Source organism: Typopeltis vanoorti, chromosome 12 (genome assembly GCF_054136105.1).
Source record: "Typopeltis vanoorti isolate ZY-2024b chromosome 12, IOZ_Tvanoo_1.0, whole genome shotgun sequence".
Lineage (NCBI taxonomy): Eukaryota > Metazoa > Arthropoda > Arachnida > Uropygi > Thelyphonidae > Typopeltis > Typopeltis vanoorti.
In genome coordinates, this window is record NC_143560.1 from 116,007,392 (window position 1) to 116,027,094 (window position 19,703).

Consider the following 19,703-nt stretch of genomic DNA (forward strand, 5'->3'; position numbering starts at 1 on the left):
TGATGGCATAAATTCAAACACCTATTCAGAGTGCTGAGGCCTTTAATGACTGCATAGCTATGTTAAAAATATGGGAAAGTTCACCATCATCAAATTCCTGACATGTACCCTCGGGGGATGTACAGAATATAATAGTACTACATGAAAAATTTACATCATTACAAACTTCTTATCTACAATTTTCTTCCAAATCAGTCTGTTACCTGTCAAGACTCTAACATTATCAGATCTTATATTTCAATCTTCTAAAGCATTTTTTAAAGTATCCATCTACCTATATTTTGGTCTTCCTCTGGGTCTTTTTCCTGCCAACCTGGCAAAGAACACTTGTTTGCTAATCTTTCTTCTTCCATTCTGTTTAAGTGACCAAACCACTCTGCAAACACATTCCTGGGTGCTAACAATATTAAGTTATTTCCTAATATCCTCGTTTTTAATATGATATTGCCACTAATGCCATCTGTTCACTCCTCTAATCTTTCTCAGAACTCTCATGTCTGTGGTCTCTAGTCTTTGGTCAAGTGTTTTATTTTTAACCAAGCTCTAAGATCCATAAGTTAAAACTGGTTTGAACACTGTCTTTTATACAGCTAATTTAGTGTGTTCCGACTAATTTCTCTCTTATTCCATATGAATTTATTCAATTGACTTCCTACTATACCAGCTTTATTGATTATGTTGTCTATTTCCATATCCAATTTATCATCTTCACTAAAAATTGTGCCTAAGTAGCTGAAATGTTTTACTTGTTCTATAGGTCCTCCATTCACAATGCAGTTGACATTTTCAATGCTTCTGCCTATTTTCATTGTCTTTGTCTTGTTATTGCTGACCTTCATACCAAATCTATTACAAGAGTTATTCAATTTAGTCAGGGAATCTTGCAGACTTGTAGCAGATTTATTTAGAAGTATAACATCATCTGCATTGAGTAAAGAGCTGAGTTAACATCTCCAATTTTGATATCATGTTTAATACACTTTCCTTCATAATGTGATCCATATAGATAATAAATAACAGAGGGGAAAATGTACATCCTTGTCTGACACCAGATTTAACATTAAACCATTTTCCTGGACTTCCTTCAATTAACTGCTGACTTACAACTCAAATAAATACTAAGTATTGCATGACATAATGCTCCATTTACACCATACAACTGTAGCACTTTGAACAGCTTCTCTCTTGGCACCTGTCATATGCTTTTTCCAGATCTACAAAACTTAAATACAGATCTTTGTTATATTCCCACGATTTCTCAACTATTTGTCGTAACGTGAAAATTTAATCCTGACATCCTCTATTTCACCTGAATCCAGCTTGTTCTTCACCAAGCTTCTCTTCCACAGTCCTTCTCAACCGTTTCTCAAGTATACTTGAATAAATCTTACCAGGAACACTCAGTAGGGAAATATCTCTGTCATTCTCACATTCAGTTTTATTTCCCTTTTTATATATGGGTACTATGAGAGCTCTACTGCAATCATCTGGAATTCGTCCCTCTGTCCAGGCTTTCTGAACTATGGAGTGCAGCCACTGTAAGACTTCTATACCTCCATACTTGAGCATTTCTTGTCAACTTTCCACATTTCAGGCTTTTGATGGCTTTTTCTACTTCTAGTATGGATATGTATTCCTGACTGCATGTATGTTGAATGTTTTTACTACTGTGCTGTCATCACTGCTTGTTTCATTTAGCAATTTTTCAAAGTAATTACTCCATACATCAAGGATATCTTTTTCTCCAGTTTTCATGTCACCTTTATCATCTCTAATTCCTTTTACAGCACTCTTTCCTCCATTTCTGAGCTTTTTCAACAGCCTCCAGAATATTTTGCCACCTTCTTAATATTTATTTTCTGTGTTCTTACTAAAGTCTTCCCATGACTTTTGTTTAACTAGTTTTACATAGTGTTGGGCTTTCTTACATTTGTCTCTGTATTCTCTAAGAGCACAAGTTGACATATTTGCCAGAAATTTTTGATATGCTTTCTTCTTTTTCTTCACTGCCTCTTTAACTTATGTGTCCACCATGGCGTTATGATTTTTCTATCCTTGCAGACAACCTCACCACATGCCTCTCTGACTGAAACAATCAATGTTTTCTTCAGGATTTGCCACTGACTCTCCAAGGTTTGGTTCCTGTTCTCAAACTCTTTCATTTTTTCTTGAATAATGTTGGCACATTTTAGTCTGCAGTTTACACCTGAGAGCTGCTCAACTTTGATTCACTTTAGAACTTTCTTATGTTTTTCTTTTCAGTATGAAATTCAATTTTATCCTGCTCAAGACTAAATGGTGATTATTTCCAATTTCAGTATGGGAAAGTTTGATCCGAATAACACATCAAGTGTTTTATTGTATTTTATTTATTTATTTATTTTTTAATGAAGACCTTCTAGATACTACATCTGTCTAATGATATCTTTAGTATGATTTTATAAATTAAGTTTTTGATATGACATTGTAAATTTATACTTGTAACTATTCTGCATTCCTCTTCTTATTATTATTATCAAGGGCAACTCCAGGGAGTCATTAGACTCATCGAGGGAGGTCCCAAATCATATTCATCACAACTATTCGACATTCATACAGTATCTATCATACCTCGTCTTAAACTCATTCACTGTCACAGCATCTACCACAGACTCTGGCAGCCCATTCCACTCATTCACCACTCTAAAAGTAAAGAACCCAGCTCTAATACCTTTACTAACTACACTTTTGCCGTTTCCATGGATGTCCCCTAGTTCTCCCGCAACCAGCCCTGTTCTCAAAAATATCTTCTGAATTAATTTTACGGAAACCCTTCAGTAATTTGAATGGCTCAAACATATCTCCCCTCCTCCGCCTATCAACCAATTTTTGCAATCCACAAATCCTCAACCTGTTCTCATAAGGTTCATTCCACAGACCTGCTATTATTATTATTATTATTTTTCGGGCTACTCCAGGGAGTCCTTAGACTCATCGAAGGAGGCCCTAAACATCATGTCCACACAACTATACGCCATTCTCACAGTATTTATCATACCTTGCTTTGAACTTGCTCACTGTCATAGCACCCACAACAGACTCTGGCAGCTTATTCCACTCATTTACCACTCTAAAAGTAAAGAACCCAGCTCTAACACCACTGCTAACCACACTCTTGCCCAGCTTCCATAGGTGTCCCCTAGTTCTCCCACCACCAGTCCTGATCTCAAAAATATCCTCTGAATTTATCTTATAGAATCCTTTTAGCAATTTGAATGTCTCAATCATATCTCCCCTTTTCCGCCTATCAACCAGTTTCTGCAACCCACAAATCTTCAACCTGTTCTCATATGGTTCATTCCATAGACCTGCTATCATCTTAGTCACTCGCCTCAGGATCCTCTCCACCTCCTCCCCATCAAGAAGGAACCAAGGTGACCAAATCTGGGCACAGTAGTCACGATGAGGTCTTATCAAGGCTCGGTACAGAGGTACAATAACTTGCTTGTCTCTGCTCGTTAAGGTATTTTTTAACAACCAAGTGAGTTGATGAGCTGATTTAGCTACTTTCGCAATGTGCCCCCTAAACTTCATCTCCCTATCCACCAACACTCCCAAGTCCCTGGCCTCATTAATCTCTTGGAGTACAGTTCCACCCATGTGGTATACTGCTGCTAATCTTTTCACCCCAAAATGCATAACCTTACATTTTGTCACATTAAATTGACATTCATTCTCCTTAGCCCAGAACTCCAATCTATCTAAGTCATCCTGCAAGACTTTGACATCTTCTGCATTCACTATCGCCCACCCCAACTTTGCATCATCAGCGAACAAATGAACTGTTCCACTTATATCCTTCCCTATATCGTTAATAAACAGATTAAACAGCAGTGGTCCAAGAACAGAACCCTGTGGCACCCCACTAGTCACAGGCCGTCTTTTGGACTCCACTCCTGAATAAACCACTCTTTGATATCTCTCCATCAACCACCCACCTATCCATCTCACCAACCCTATATCCATTCCCATAGGTTGTAGTTTACGGATTAGAATTCTATGTGGTATCCTGTCAAACCCTTTGCCAGGTCCAGCAGTATCACTGTAAACCCATTTCCCTTATCCAGTTCAGCCGTTGCCTTGTTATAAAACTTGAGCAAGTTACTCAGGCATGATCTACCCTTTACAAAGCCATGCTGTCCCTTGTACAGTATCTCATTTTCATCAATCCATTCCTGTATTTATCTCTTGACTACTTTCTTCAAGACCTTGACAACAACTCCTGATATGCTGATTGGTCAGTAATTTGCAACCATAGTCTTGGATCCTCCTTTATGCAGTGAAACTATTTTCCCCACTTTCCACGCCTTCGGGACTAAACCAGACCCGAGACTCAGATTAAACAACATGGTCAAGGGCACTGATAATTCCTTAACCGCTTCACGCAAGACCCTTGCCGGTATACCATCCAATCCCACAGATGTATTGACATTGAGGTTCTGTAATAGACTAGTTACCTCTACTTCATTCATCACAATTCCAGTATAAGGTGTTGGTTCTTCCATTCCTGCAATGTCACCACCTGGATGATATACTCTTGCAAAGTGCTCGCTCAGTAATTCCACTATATCAACTGATTCAGTTACCTCCCTACCATCAGCATTCTTTAAAATCATTCTGCCGTATACATTTTTTCTTTTACTTGCAACGTATTGAAAACACTGTTTGGGATTCTCTTTAGCCTGCATGGCCAATTTTCTTTCGTAATCCGCTTTTACTTTTCTTACCACCCTTGTTACCATCCTGGCCTGAGCTTTATACTGTTCCTGTGCCTGTTGGTCACATTTCTCCTTAAATTCCCTCCACAATTGTTTCTTTTTTTGCAGCTCAAGCTTAATAGTGTTATTCATCCATTTAACCCCTACTTGATTTATTATTCGGACTCTTGGTATACAGTCACAGGTATATATAATTGTATACAGGTATATATAATCACCCATTGCCTCCTGCAAACACTTCTTAACCACCTCCCATGCACTATCAACATCCAGCCCTTGCAGTTTTACATGCCATGGCACTAAGCCAAGCACACTCCTAAGCTTGTCATACTTACCAGCACGGTAATTCCACATGTACCCTGTCTTAATTGTAAATTCCACTCCTTTAGCCACCTCCCAAGTCATGACCTTATGGTCACTCTCACCAATTGGTGGCAACATGGTCATGTTCGTTACAACCACATTCTCAGTTGCAATTACTAGGTCAAGCACTCTCTGCCCCCCCCTGGTATTTTCCACTACATGCTGTTGCAGATAGTTGTCCCTTAATAACCGCATAAAATCCAATTCCTTCCTCCCATGTGCCCTCTCCTCTTTTCAGTCAATGTTACCATAATGGAAATCACCCATAATAATTACCCTCCTTCCACTAATTTCTTCTATTTGCCTATGCATACTATCCCCACCATCTATTCCATAACCTGGTCTCTAGCAGCAGTCAATTGTATATTTTGTTCTGCTAGTCTCAATCTCACACCAAACAGCCTCAAATGTGCTACCTTTTCTCTATCCTGCAGTTCAACTTCTATACTCCTTGGCTGCAACTCATCGGCTATGATCAATAACACTCCCCCCCCCCCCCTTTTTATTCTCCCTGTCACTCCTGAACACCCTATACCCGTCGCATTCAATCCCACTAGCTTTATCATCTTCTGTCAGCCATGTTTCACTAATACCAACAACCTGTGGCCTGGAAGTGCCAACCAAGGCCAAAAACTCTTCCTTCTTGTTCCTAATATTCCTGGCATTAGTGTACATGATTTGCAGAAGTCCATTAGTCCCATCCCTACTTTGATGCCTTATACTAACTATCCCATTCTGATTTGTTGACCTTCGTACTCGCTCGGGCATATTATACTCATTCATACACTCAACTGCCTCCCTAAAGTCTGCATATCTACTCCCCCCCCCCCTCTTAATAAATCTAGTTTCCCTGAGTCTGTACATCCACTTCCACATCATTCATCAACACTTTTTCAAGCCTCCATACAGCAACTCCATTCAAATGTAACCCATCCATCTTATATAAATCCTTTCGCCCATCGAACTCACTCCACACATCAACAAATTCCACACCACTCTCCATGCATAACCCATGCATAAAGTCATTGGCAATTATGCCCTTCCTTCTAAACACTTCACTGTCATACCGCGGTAAAATACTCACCATCCTAACTCTCTCGCTCTTCTCTTTTGCTACCTTAAGTGATTCCCTCACATCCTCTATCATTTCCATTTTGTCTTCTTTCAAATCATTTGTTCCTGCCATGATTATCATCTCTTTCACCCTCTGTTTTTGCACTCGAATAAATTCGCTGACGTCCTTTATGTTCGCACCTGGCTGGTACGATTTCGTCAAACTCTCAACTATCACACCTCTTAATAGCGAATCCCCATACAGCACTCGCTCCTTCATTTTATTGACGTTTACGAACATTCTATTATTTTTTGTAATAGACTTTCGCAGTTTATTAGTCGGTACGTTCAGCACACATTTTTCCATATGCTCCAGTCGCCTTTTTGCCCTGTGTATTGCTCCGCTCAAATGTGCGATTTCACTACTCGCATTTATCTCGCCATTTTCATTATCAATCAAATCATCCATTCGTTCTGTATTTCTACCTTCATTTACACTTTCAACGATGCTCTCACACCTATCTGGCACTACCTCGCGATTCTCTATCACACCGCCATTTTCTACATTCTGACTATCGTTAACGATATCGCTCTCGCCACCCGAAACACACTTGAGATCCTCATTCTTCTTACACTTTCTGCACATATTAACTCCACTATCACCATCTAACCAGACTTCCACTGCTCTTCGCAAAGCATACATCTCACAGACAGCACACTGCATAAACTCATTTACATCAAAACTCTTAAACAAACATGGCGACCTGGCCGCCATTTTTTTTTTATTGGTACTATATGTACGCTATCTTATCTTAAAAATAATAATTAAAATAACACAGAAAACACACAAAAATTACACAGACACACCAAGAAACAAAAAGCAAACAATACTACATAAAATTCTAGTAAAATTGTCAATGATAACACAAAATACTACTAATCTTTTCAGGAGCTCTCGACAAGCCAATGATCATATTAGTGCGACACCTAGCGACCACGATATATATCTTATATTTGCCTTTCTTCGATGAAATTATAACGTGATTAACAATATAATGTCATATGGCTCGTTCCATTTTTGAATGATCAATTGTTTGTATTCTATCATGTAAAAACTGTTTTCTGTCTAGCCACTGATGATAGTTTATTATTTTCAAACTGAAATATCTGGCAGTATATTAAATATACTTTTCTTGTGCTAACGTGCAGATAATTATTAATTTCATGTCACAAGTTTCTCTCAAAAGTAAAAAAAATAGAAGATAAATATCAGGAAGGTGGCAAAACATACTGAAGAGTATTGAAAAAAACTTTGAAATGGAGGAAAGAGTATGTAAAAGAAATCCGAGTTGATGAAGGTGATATGAAAACTGAGGACCCTACATGTTTGGAGTAGTTAGGTGGTGCCTTTTGGAATTGTCAGTTATTGTTTAATTAGCTTTTTACATGTATTGAAGTTGCCTGTGATACTCAGGCGAAAATTCAACTGCTTCTTCTTTTCAGCCATTTTCTGTCCACTGCTGAACGAAGGCCTCCTCCAGTTATTTCCAACTTTCTCTGTTCTTGGCAATGGTTGACCAACTTTCCCCAATAAACTCTGACAGTTCATCACTCCACCTTCTTTTAGAACGTCCTCAGCTTTGTTTCCCTTCTTTAGGAATCCAGTTCGTAAGTATGGTGGTCCATCACTCATCTTCTCTTCTGGATAAATGTCCAGCCCATTTCCATTATAGTCACTTGTGGTGAAGAATGATGTCAGTAATGTGAGTCTGGCTTCTTATCCAGGTGTTTCGCTTCTTATCTTTTAATGTTATGCATAGCATCAACCTCTCCATTTTTCTTTGAGTTGTTGTTAATTTATTTGCCAGTGCTCTTTTAGTGACCAAGTTTTTGCAACCATATGAGATGACTGGAAGTATACACTGGTTACATGTCTTCCTTTTTAAACAGAGTGGGACATAATCGTTTTGAAAAATGTTTTTCAATTTTCTGAATGCACTCCAGGCAAGTTGAACTCTCCTATTTATTTCCTTTTGGAGTTCACAGTTTAGGTCAATGAGATGACCTAAGTATGTATATGAAGAGACTCTTTCCAAAAAATTGTTTTCTATTATTATGTTTATTGGTGTTACTAAACAATTAAAATTATTTTAGTTTTTTCTCTGTTTATCTTTAGATCGACTTTTCTGCTTTCATGATATAGGTCTTCCATCATTACATTAAGGTCTTCTGGAGTGTTTGCAAAAATTATATCATCTGCATATCTTAGATGTGTTAAGTTTCTGTTATTAATTTTTATACCAAGGTTTGTCCAGTTTATATTATTAAATATTTCTTGAAGGACTGCTGTAAAGATTTTGGGTGATAGAGAGTCTCCTTGTCGGACACCTTTTTCAATTGATATTTTATTACTACTCGTGTGAAGTTGGATTGTTGCTGTTGCAGTGAGGTATACTGCCTGGAGGAGGTCCATATATTCTCCAGGAACTCCCTAATTCTGGAGTGCATTGATTATTGCGTTAGTTTTGATGGAATCAAATGCTTTTTCATAATCAATGAAAGCTAAACAGAGAGGCAATTGGTTTTCTTCTGCTTTTTCTATTATTTGTTTTACTGCATGAATATGATCAGCTGTTTTAAAGCCTTTATAGAATCCTGCTTGTTCTACTGGTTGATTTGAGTCTAGAAGAGGTGTTAACCTGTTTGTTATTACTTTTGTGAGAATTTTGTACAGATTAGAGAGAATACTAATTGGTCTATAGTTCTTTACTACTTCTTTACCCCCCTTTTTTAAATAACAGTATCAGAGTAGCATTTTTCCAATTTTCTAGTATCTTCCCCTCTTCTAGGCATAAATTTAGTAAGTTTGTGACAAGGTGAATTATATTGTTTCCTCCCCATTTAATTAATTCTATGTGAATTAGGTCTTCACCGGGATATTTTCCATTTTTCATTTGTTTGAATGCTTGTTTTATTTCATCTAAAGTGAATGGGAGGATGAATTCCATATACAATGGAGAGGAGTTATTTATATTTCATTTATCTGTTGAATCTAGCCTGCATTGTTTCACATGTTTCTTTATAAAGCCATTCCATGAGGAACCGACTTTATAAAGAAACATGTGAAACTTTACTTCACTCTCTTAACTTAAACAGATCTGATGGTTTACATCTATTCTCTTTATGGGAGATAGTACTTTATAATTCAGCTAATCTTTCCTAACTTTTTATTATATATATAATTTTTTTTTGTTTATTAGGAAATTTATTGACCTTTTTAGTTATCTTACACTAGCTACTTAGGTGGCACTTTTTGGAATTGTCAGTTATTGTTTAATTTGAGCTTAAAATGTACTGAAGATGTCTGTGACACACACACAGGCGAAAATTATACTATTAAATAATCTTTTTACGTGAGTTTTTCCATTATTAATTTTGTATTTATATGTCTGCTCACGGTTTGCCATTATTAAAACAAAGAGAAAAGTTTTTCAAAATGCTATACTTATATGGCATAAATGATAGATTATATCAAGCAATAGTCTATATTTTATAATAGAGTTATAAGTCAGCAATCAGAATAAAAGGTGGTAACTTAATTAAATCAGGTGTGAGACAAGGGGATGCACATTGTGAAAGCAAAATGGTATTAAGCCCATTACCAAATTGGAGATATTCAACTCAGCTCTTTATTTTATGCAGATGATGATATATTCAATAAATCCAGTATAAGTCTGCAAGATTCTCAAACTAAATTGATTAACTGCTTTAATGAATTTTGTATGAAAATCAGCAGTAAAAATGAAAAGCATACACTGAAATAGACAGAAATAGTTCAAGCATCAACTGCATCCTGAATGGGAAAGCTAAACAAGTAAAACATTTTACTATTGAGGCACAATTTTTAATGAAGACAACAAACAAAATATGGAAATAGATTACAGAATTAGTAAAGCCTGTATAGATTTTACTAATTCTGTACTTTAGTGTTTTGACTAATTTCTTTCTTATTCCAAATAAATTAATTTAGTTGACTACCTAAACTAGCTGCACAGTGTTCAATCCAGTTTTAGCTCATGGATCTGAGAGCTGGGTTAGAAACACTTGATCAAAGATGAAAACCAGAGACATGAGAGCTCTTAGATTTATGGGAATGAACAAGTGGCATCAAATGCAGAACCATATTAAAAATGAGGATATTATGAAGAAACTTATTTGCATTCACTAATGTGTGAGCAGAGATAATTTAAGATGATATATATGGTCACTTAAGCAGAATGGGAGAGCAAAGATGAGCAAAACAAGTGTTTTTTGTTAGGATGGCAGGAAAGAGATTCATAGGAAGATAAAGATCAAGGTAAATTGATACGGTAAGAAGTGCCTTAGAAGAACAAATTATATAAGATCTATAAGATTCTGTAAGAAATATCTTATAATTTTTAATAGACCTATAAAATCTGTAAGAAATATAAGATTCTGCCACCGGTGATAGGTAGCTGGTTTATCAGACAACTGATAAACAAGCATTATCAGTTGTCTGATTTCAAATGATGAAACTAAAGTGAAAAGATCAAATCATAAAGGTCTAACATTCTAAATTATTATAAATGTTGTGTCATGATATAACTAAAGAGAAAAGGTGTATAAGTGCAGAAACTAAGCATTAAAATAGGTATATGTTTGTAGAAATTAATAACAGAAACTAAAACTTACATAAAAGTAAATTTAATAGCTGTAAAATTTTCGCCTAAACATCAAAGGCATCTTCAGTACATTCACAATGGAACACAAAATAAAATGCAATAAAAGAATTAATTTTAAAAGTGCCACTACAGTGCAAGTAAAACACCAGATGGTCTGTAAAATTCCCAAATAAAAAATAAATTAATATGATAAAATAATAATCAGGAATTTATATAAGATTGATACAATAATATTTTCCATAAAGGGAATAACTGAAAATCATCAGATCTGTTTAAAGTTCAGTCAGTGTAAAAAGGGCCTCAAAGCTCTCTTTATGTAACCTCTACAAAGAATCTATTGCACACGTTCAGTGTTGTTTAATAATTTATAATTAGAATTCTGTTAAAGTCTAGTTTGTAACATGTTTTGTTAGTATAATAAATTTAGTTTAATCCTTTATCCAAGTGTGCCAAGACACTTTCAGGTGCAAACTTTGTTTGCTCACACTTGGATAAAGGATTAAACTAAATTTATTATACTCTAACCAAGTGAAAAATAAACTTTCAACATGTTTTGTTAACTTTAGTCCTATCATCAGTTCTATACCCTGAAGATGCCAACAGCTAAAGTTGGTGAAACTAATTGGTATTAAAATAGTTTTTTCTCAGATACTTGATCAACATTTCCCAAATAGTCAATTTACACAGCTTCTGTGGTCAGGGAAAAATATTGTTTAATATAAAGATGGGGTTCTTTGGAAGAAAATCCAACTCCTACATAAAAGTGGATTTCATTTCAATGTAGATTTCCACAATAAAAAAGATTTTCATTGTGATGTGGAAACAGAGGAAAAGGTCCAAAAATAGTGACTAAGACAATATCAGGATTTTGGAATGTTGACTTTGGAGAAAGGTTAAAGGAATGTAAATTACAGAGTTTAGTGGATAGTAGGAAAGGAGATGATATGACAGACAGTTAATATAAGTCAGTGAAGGGATTATAAAAAAAGTAGAAGGTGAGAGGGGAAGAACCAGAAGCCATCCCTGGAAGTTATAAGAGTGTGGCAAAGAGGGGGGGGTGAGGAGTAGTTTTTTTTACATTAAGGACTTAGGATGAATAGAACACTATCAGAACATGTAGTTGATGCAGACAATGTTCTTAAGGATTTTAAATTAATAATAAGAAATGGTAATAAAAAGTTAAATATAATAATTATTTAATTTAAATTATGACAAATTTTGTGAATCATACTAAGATTTTTTGATGGTAGCCAAAATATTTCATTCCATTAAACACCTTTTTTATTTCAAATTTAAACATGCAATTCCTCATCCTAATGATCTTGTAAGATTCTTCTTTTCAATACTAGCATTCTTATTTATGCAGTAAATAAAAATGTTAGTATGGGTTTATATGAGTTTATTTTATTCACAAGAAAGGAGTAACAAAAAATACTTACAACGACACCATATAGCTCATAAGAAGACCTAGGTGATTCTGTATTAACAAATGGTCGCATTTCTAATCTGACAAGTGGAAAGTTTACAAGTGTTTGCAATTTCCTCCGCCACAAACCTTCATATGAGAACCTGCAATCAGTTCAAAATATATCAGTATAACTAAATGCAAACTATTTTATTATATGTGGGAAATATATGTAAATGGTTTTTTATTATTCTTGTTACTGGGAAATGGCAATAACATTAGTAAATGCCAATAACATTCAGTATATTAATGTATATTAATATACTGAAGAGATGGTAATAAAATATTAAACTAAGTAACTATAGGTAATAAATAAAACTGATAGCTGAAATGAAAAATAATACAAAAGTCATTAGCTGAAATCTTCTGTAAAAGGTACCAGTATATCTAATGATATATGGCATGGTGTGGATGGTGGATATGTAATGTGTAAATGGTAGAATATGAAATTGGTAGTAAAACTGATCATGAAATTTGCAACTCTTGGTGATAAGGGAGAGCTGTAGCCACACCATATTGTTGGATATAGATCTTGTTTTGCCATTTTAAGAAAGAGGATTGAAGATAGTGCTGAAAAAGTTTTGTTGTATATAGTGAAATAGCTTCCTCAGCTTGTAAATAATACTGCATCCATGCTAACTAAACAGCCAGACAAGTTTACCTGATGTGCAGATATTTTATCAACAAATGTTATGAATTTTTGATAAAAGAATCAGTATGTCTGATGTGGCTTCAAAGAAGTTCAACGTTTTAAATGTAAATAAGGAGGAGGGCTCATTTTATCCACAATCAGGCAAAGGGATGTGTCTGCTTCATGAATTTTTGATAAACGATATAATCTAGAAATAAAAAGGTAATAAGCAAACAGGTAATAAGATCATTTGTCTTATTATAAATATGGCCAAGCAGGATCATGATCTATTTCTGAGTAGGAGAGAAATCTGATAAAATAAGAAATTTTGGCATCATAGTTCCGTGATGTTCATAATGATTGATGCATTCTCTCAATTTGTCTTTAGGAGAAGCAGTCATATTCAAATATCAATGACACTGTTCTCAACAGTAAAGGATTACTGACAAAAATATAATTAACTACAATTACAAGCAACAGATAAAAGAGTAAAATGACTAACAGTTCAAGCTCACTTATCCTCTTGATGTTTATCTATTTCCTTCTAGGTCTTTCCATCAGTATCTTTCTTTCAACTCTTCCATCATGGAGAATTTGAGGAAATCTTTTAATAGCCATTCTGTACACATATCTATACCACTGTAATCATTTTTCTTTAATTCTTGCTAATACTGAAATATGGTAATAAAATTCTTCTTTGATTTCCAATTTTTGTTCTTCCTTCTGTCTGATAATCAAGTCTCCTTATCATAAAAAACTGTGAGCACCATTTAGTTATGTACTTTGATTTTTAAATGTTTGCAAAAATGTGTATTTTGGCATATATTTCAAAGTTTGATTATAGACCACCCTAGATTTATTGTTTGATAGTTTCTTCATAATTTAACTTATCTGTAATCAAAGTGCCTAAGTAACTGAATTTTTTTAATCTGTTTATTTCTCCGCTTTTAAATTCTTCTCTGTTTCTACCCAATTTCAATGTTTTGGTTTTAGTAAAATTTATCTGCAATGTATAGTCGTTGCTGTTTTATGTAGGCTTTCATATACAAGGCTTGAAAAATGCACTTGTCTGCTCATTTGTGATTGGCAAAAATTTTTAGTTTACAAGTACATATACTTGTAAACTAAAAATTAATGTATATACTTGTAAACTAAAAATTTTCACCAAGAGAAGTACTGGTTTAATCAACAGTCTAATATATCACATCACACACACATAAGGAGTTAATAATCTGTTAATAATACGTGTTAAAATTAACTATAGCATTAACAAAAGCTTATAAATTGATCATATCCAGGAAGAAATACATGAATGTGATATATTAATGACCATAAGATAGTATACCTAGGCTAAAATCTGAGGACTAAGATATCTGCCTGACTGGTAAGCCAGCATAAAATTTTTCAAGCCCTGACAATATACTTTAAGTTTTCCTTATTATTTGTAAATAATACTATATCATCTGTATATTTTATACAATGCAAATTGAATCCATTCACAGTCATTCCCATGTTTTCTGGTAAAGGTACTTTTAATAGTTCCTCCAAGTAATGGTTAAATCTGGAAGTGACATCCTTACATGATATCTATCCCAACTGGCATTTCAGAAGTTTCAGCTGATCTAAATTTTATTGTCAAAATATTTTTATAGTAATGGAGGAAAAAAAAAAACTTCCAAAAATTTATTAAAATATTCCATTCACAACACGAAGTAAAATAATTCAATATACAAACACCATTGTGGTTTAAAAGAAATTTAAGATTATGCCAGTATTTCAGGAACAATAATCTTTCACTTTACTTCTATCTCTTTGATTCTTTGATAAATATTTTTAAACATGGAATGAACCTGAACTTGATCACATTTCAACTTGAAATTATGTAAAATATAAACCCCATTGCTATTAATATGCACAATTCTTCAAAAATATTGGCATCCTGTGATAGAATTACAGTTAACTCCCACAAGGCTAATGGGCTAGACCTCAATTTCAAAAACAGTATGTAACTTGAGACAAATTCTTTACCTCTTTAAAATGACAGAAAGGTGATATCAAAATTAGTGTCATGTGTGGGCAAGTAATTTAAGGAGTTTGTTGATGAGTTTCTTGAATAGATGGAAGTTATATTCATTGGGGAAAATGGTATGAGGGATGCTGTTCCAAAGAACAGAGATAAATGGAATGAAAGATGAGGATGAAAAGTTGGTGCAATACATTTGGAGTAAACTGTGGATGGATGATAATAGTAGCACATATTCTTACATGACCAGAGGAAAGTAAAGGAGTATCCATAAGAAATTTGTAAAAAAGGGATAATGCAGAAATAGAGCATCTATGAGAATGCAAATTGAAGGAGTTTGTGAGGGAGGAGTCATCTATTAAGTGGACTGTACTCTTCTAGCCTGCATTCTTTAAAAGGTTTTGGATGCATCACCAAAAACCTTGCTGATGAAATATAAGAACAATACTCTAAGGTCATACTCTAAGGTCAGTTGGATTGGGGATTTATATGTTAAGAGTTGTGCAAGCAAGAAGGGGTTAAGTTAGTTATGGATGCCATGTGACATGTTTGTGTCAGCATAGGCCAGATGTAAAAGACTACATAAGAAGAGAAACCTGATCTTCCCTGGAATCTTTTTAAAAGTAAGGCAGAGCGAAGTAACACTTTTCTTCTGGCAGTACAAATTCTAATTTATAACAATATTCTAATTCATAACCTGAAAATATACATAAGTTATTGGAAATAAAATTTTGATAATATAGAAGAAAAATATCAGAGAGATAAAGAGAAGAAATTAGCATAAATTATGCAAGTGGCCAAGCAACAACAAACCTTTTATAAATCATTTACTTTACTACTTACAAGCTGTATATCCTACATTTAGTACTATGGATGAGCAAAGTGGTAATCAACAAGCCCTAATCTAGAGATCAATGAAAATGGTAGTGGTCTCAATGGGTGATATCATTCCGAGAAATAAAAGAAAATTATATTAAAAATGATATTTTTCTTTTGTGGAGTGTGAGGCAGAAAAAAAAGAAAACAAACACAGAAAACAAACAAACAGGCAGCGTCGGTTAATAAGCTACTGCAAACTTGTGTTCCCAAATTTACCGTTATTGCGAGTGTTTTTCCATTGAAATTAACCATCAAACGGAAACCAAACAAATCATGATGCCTACCGTATGTAGCAAAGATGGCGGCATCAAAAGCCAACAGTGAATGAGCACCACGTGTCTCACCAGCACAGTGCTGTCAACCACCGCCGACACACCTATTACGTGCCACAGCTGCAAAACTGGTGTCACAGACAGAAAAAAGGGCATATTCTGCGAGTTCTGTTGCCACTGGCTGCACGCTTCCTGTGCGAAAATAGGCAAAGCAGTGCAACCAGCTGTTCTTCTGTTTGCTGTGCCTCCCTTCAGCAAAACAACTTCTGAACATAGGTAAACATTTCGAAAGCCTCAAACAGCACATCAATGCTTTAAATGAAACTTTTACCTCCAAAATACGTGCAATCAAAGCTAAGCTAGAACAAACTGAAAACCAGTGCAACACAAGCTCCACTCCGCCAACGAAAGAACTTCGCGATCTAATCGCATCAATAGTAAACAACTTGACGGAGGCTAAACACAAAAAAACTCAAAGCCATCATTTTGAATTTCCCTACGGAAAACCATTACAAGAGGACATCAACAAATTAGTTGAAGAATGCAACATCGATCCTAAGAATATCGTCAGGTGCCATTGTTTCGGGCCTATAAATAAAAGGAAGGACGGTACAAACTTTCCACGCCTAGTAAAAGTGACTTGTGACATGCCGACAAGCACATCAAAATTAATAACGGCGATCAACAAGTTCAAAGACACCTGTCCCCAATTGAGCATACGTACACAACCAGACCTATCATTTGCACAAAGGGAACAAAGACAACTCAAAGAAAAACGTCAAAATGGTGACAACAATTGGACCATCAACTATAGACAAGACAAACTGGTGAAAAAACCAAGTGATGCCACTAGCATCCACCATGGAGACCAGGCATGCAGGCACTGCATAGGAAATGTGCAAGACCCATGCAGTCCAACATACGACTCACAAAACCCTACACATCCACTTCACCAACATCCGTGGCCTAAACTCCAACCTGAATAGTGTCCACTACCACCAGCTACAGTCTACCAAACCCCACCTACTCTTCCTGGCAGAAACACAAATCTCACTGTCCCCCCAGCACCACTTATCTCAACCTTCCAAACTACACACTCTTCAACAACTTTCATCCCAAGGATGGTATGTATGTCTGCGCATACATCTGCTCTGACATACCTTGCCAGAGAGCACCCAACCTAGAATCACCCAACTTCAACCTCCTTTGGGTGAAAATATCCCTTCCCCACTCAGTACAATTCATCTGCTGTCTCTATCGCTCCCCCAACACAACCAACCACCCTGAGCTCTTTAATTTCCTCTCCCTAAAAATCGACTTTCCAATCCCACTTTCCCAACAGCAAAATCATCCTCCTAGGAGATTTTAATGTCCACAACACTAGCTGGCTTTCCTCCTCCAGTTGTATAGATCTTGCAGGCAGAGATGCCGAAACATTTGCCATCACCAAAGACCTTACACAACTTGTCCAGATGCCAACCAGAATACCAGCTAACCCAAACCATTCCCCAAACACCCTAGATCTTTTCCTCACCAATGACCTCTCCAAATACACAGTGGAAGTAGTGAGCCCCCTGGGCAATTTTGACCACAACCTAGTGCTCATCTCCTCCCCCATGCAACAATGTTAACACAGACATTCCCATACAAGAGTAGTTTGGCACTATAACAGTGCCAAGTGGGACAGCCGTGCAACTTCTATGCCGCATTCCCATGGTTGGACTATTGCTTCTGGCCTTCCAACCCAAACATATGCACTGAGCTTATTACCAAAGTAATCCTCACCGGCATGAACACATACATTCCACACAGCACTCTAAACTGCCATTCCCTAATCAAACCGTGGTTCTCCAAAAGATGTGCCAAAGCTATAGAGATGAAACACCAGACATACCACAACTGGCTGAAATCAAGAACCCCATCTTCCTTCAAAGCTTACACCGAAGACTGTAATAAATGCAAAAAAACAATCGACGCTTCCAAAACAGAGTTCGAAAGAGCAAAAAGCAGGAAACTAGCAACCTGTTCAAACAGCAGCCGAGCCTTTTGGTCTCTCACCAAAGCAATTGGCCGTAACTTCTGTCCACCCTATCACTCCCCAGTGGCTCTACTGCATCATCACCCACAGAAAAAGGAAATCTTCTGGCCTCATACTTTGCTTCAAATGCATGCATAACTGACGATGGTAAATGTCCCCCAACCATTCCAGACACCCAACATACAATGCCCCTCTATATCCTTTTGCCAGGATGAGATCAGAAAAATACTGTCCAAATTAGACACAAAAAAGTCTCCTGGCCCTGATGGCATTCCCCCCAATTGTTCTGAAAGTTTGTGCTCCAGAACTGATCCGTATCCTATGTCACCTATATATACTCTCCTACTCCACTGGAATCTATCCCACAAACTGGAAATTGGCCTATAATCAGCCCATTCCCAAGAAGGGTGACAAGTCATTGCCATCCAATTACCGTCCTATCTCGCTTACCTCAGTCCTGTCAAAGGTAATGAAAAAGCAGCACACTACACTCCTCGCTTGCATTTGATAAGCCTTACCCTACACAACTCACCTCAACCTACAGAACATCAACCACCACCACCACCCTCAACTCCGATCTCGAAGCCATCCTACAATGGGGTTCGGATAACCTCATAAATTTCAATGCCAATAAAACCCAGTTCTGTACTATTTCCCATAAAAAAGAACCATTTTTTCCCAGTATCCTTTTTGAAGGTACCCAAATTTCCAGACAGTTTGAGATCTCGCTCCTTGGAATCACCCTCACATCAAACCTCTTCTAGCACAAACATATCTCAAACATTGCATCCTCAGCCTCAAAAAAACTAGGATTTCTCTTTCGCTCAAGACGTTACTTCACCCCTGAACAACTATTAACATTACTCTTTCTTTTAAGGTTACACAGTGATCAGCATTCATATTTATGAACTTAGGGACACAAAACACACATGTTGAAAAGATTACTTTACTGATTAATAATAAAATAATAACTTGAAGTTTCAACCCCTGTATTGAGGTCATCATCAGAAAGATACATGTGCATAAGAACCAAGAGCTACATGCTGTTGCACTCTATACAGGTAAATTACATCTACGTTATCTTTTTTCTTTTTATTAGCCTGCCCTGTAGTGATTAAAAAATAAAAAAAAACTACAATAAACTCTGCTAAAGTCCTCACGTACTAGGATTCTTCTGGAATTATACAGTTCATATCGTTATATTACAATTATCTTCTGGATTTTTACAGTAAGGTTGCTCTTGAATGGTCAGCAAAAAAAAACTTCATCAAGTCTTCTTGTATTGAGATTTTTCTTTGTGGTTGCTATGAAGGTTGCAGATGGATTCTCCACATTCTTGGAATGGTTCGGCCATCATATTTATTCAGATTCGGATCACGTTTGAGCATTTCACATGCTTCCTTGAATTTCCACTCGAACCAGGTTTTGGTGCAGAGTAGGGACTTGGTACCTTTCCAATCAATTCTGTGGTATGTTTGGAGTGGTCAGAAAGGCCGGTTTTTCCAAAATGGAGATATTT

General features: G+C 36.1%; 1 protein-coding gene across 1 annotated transcript in view; it reads right to left on the reverse strand.

The window, feature by feature from the left end:
- Nucleotides 1-19,703, reverse strand: part of LOC150101159 (ubiquitin carboxyl-terminal hydrolase 8-like) — a 338,380-nt gene that overhangs the window by 81,777 nt on the left and 236,900 nt on the right. Inside the window, exon 19 of the mRNA XM_090401220.1 lies at nt 12,316-12,445. Coding sequence (XP_090257346.1) covers nt 12,316-12,445 — 130 coding nt within the window. The remainder of the gene's footprint in view (nt 1-12,315; nt 12,446-19,703) is intronic.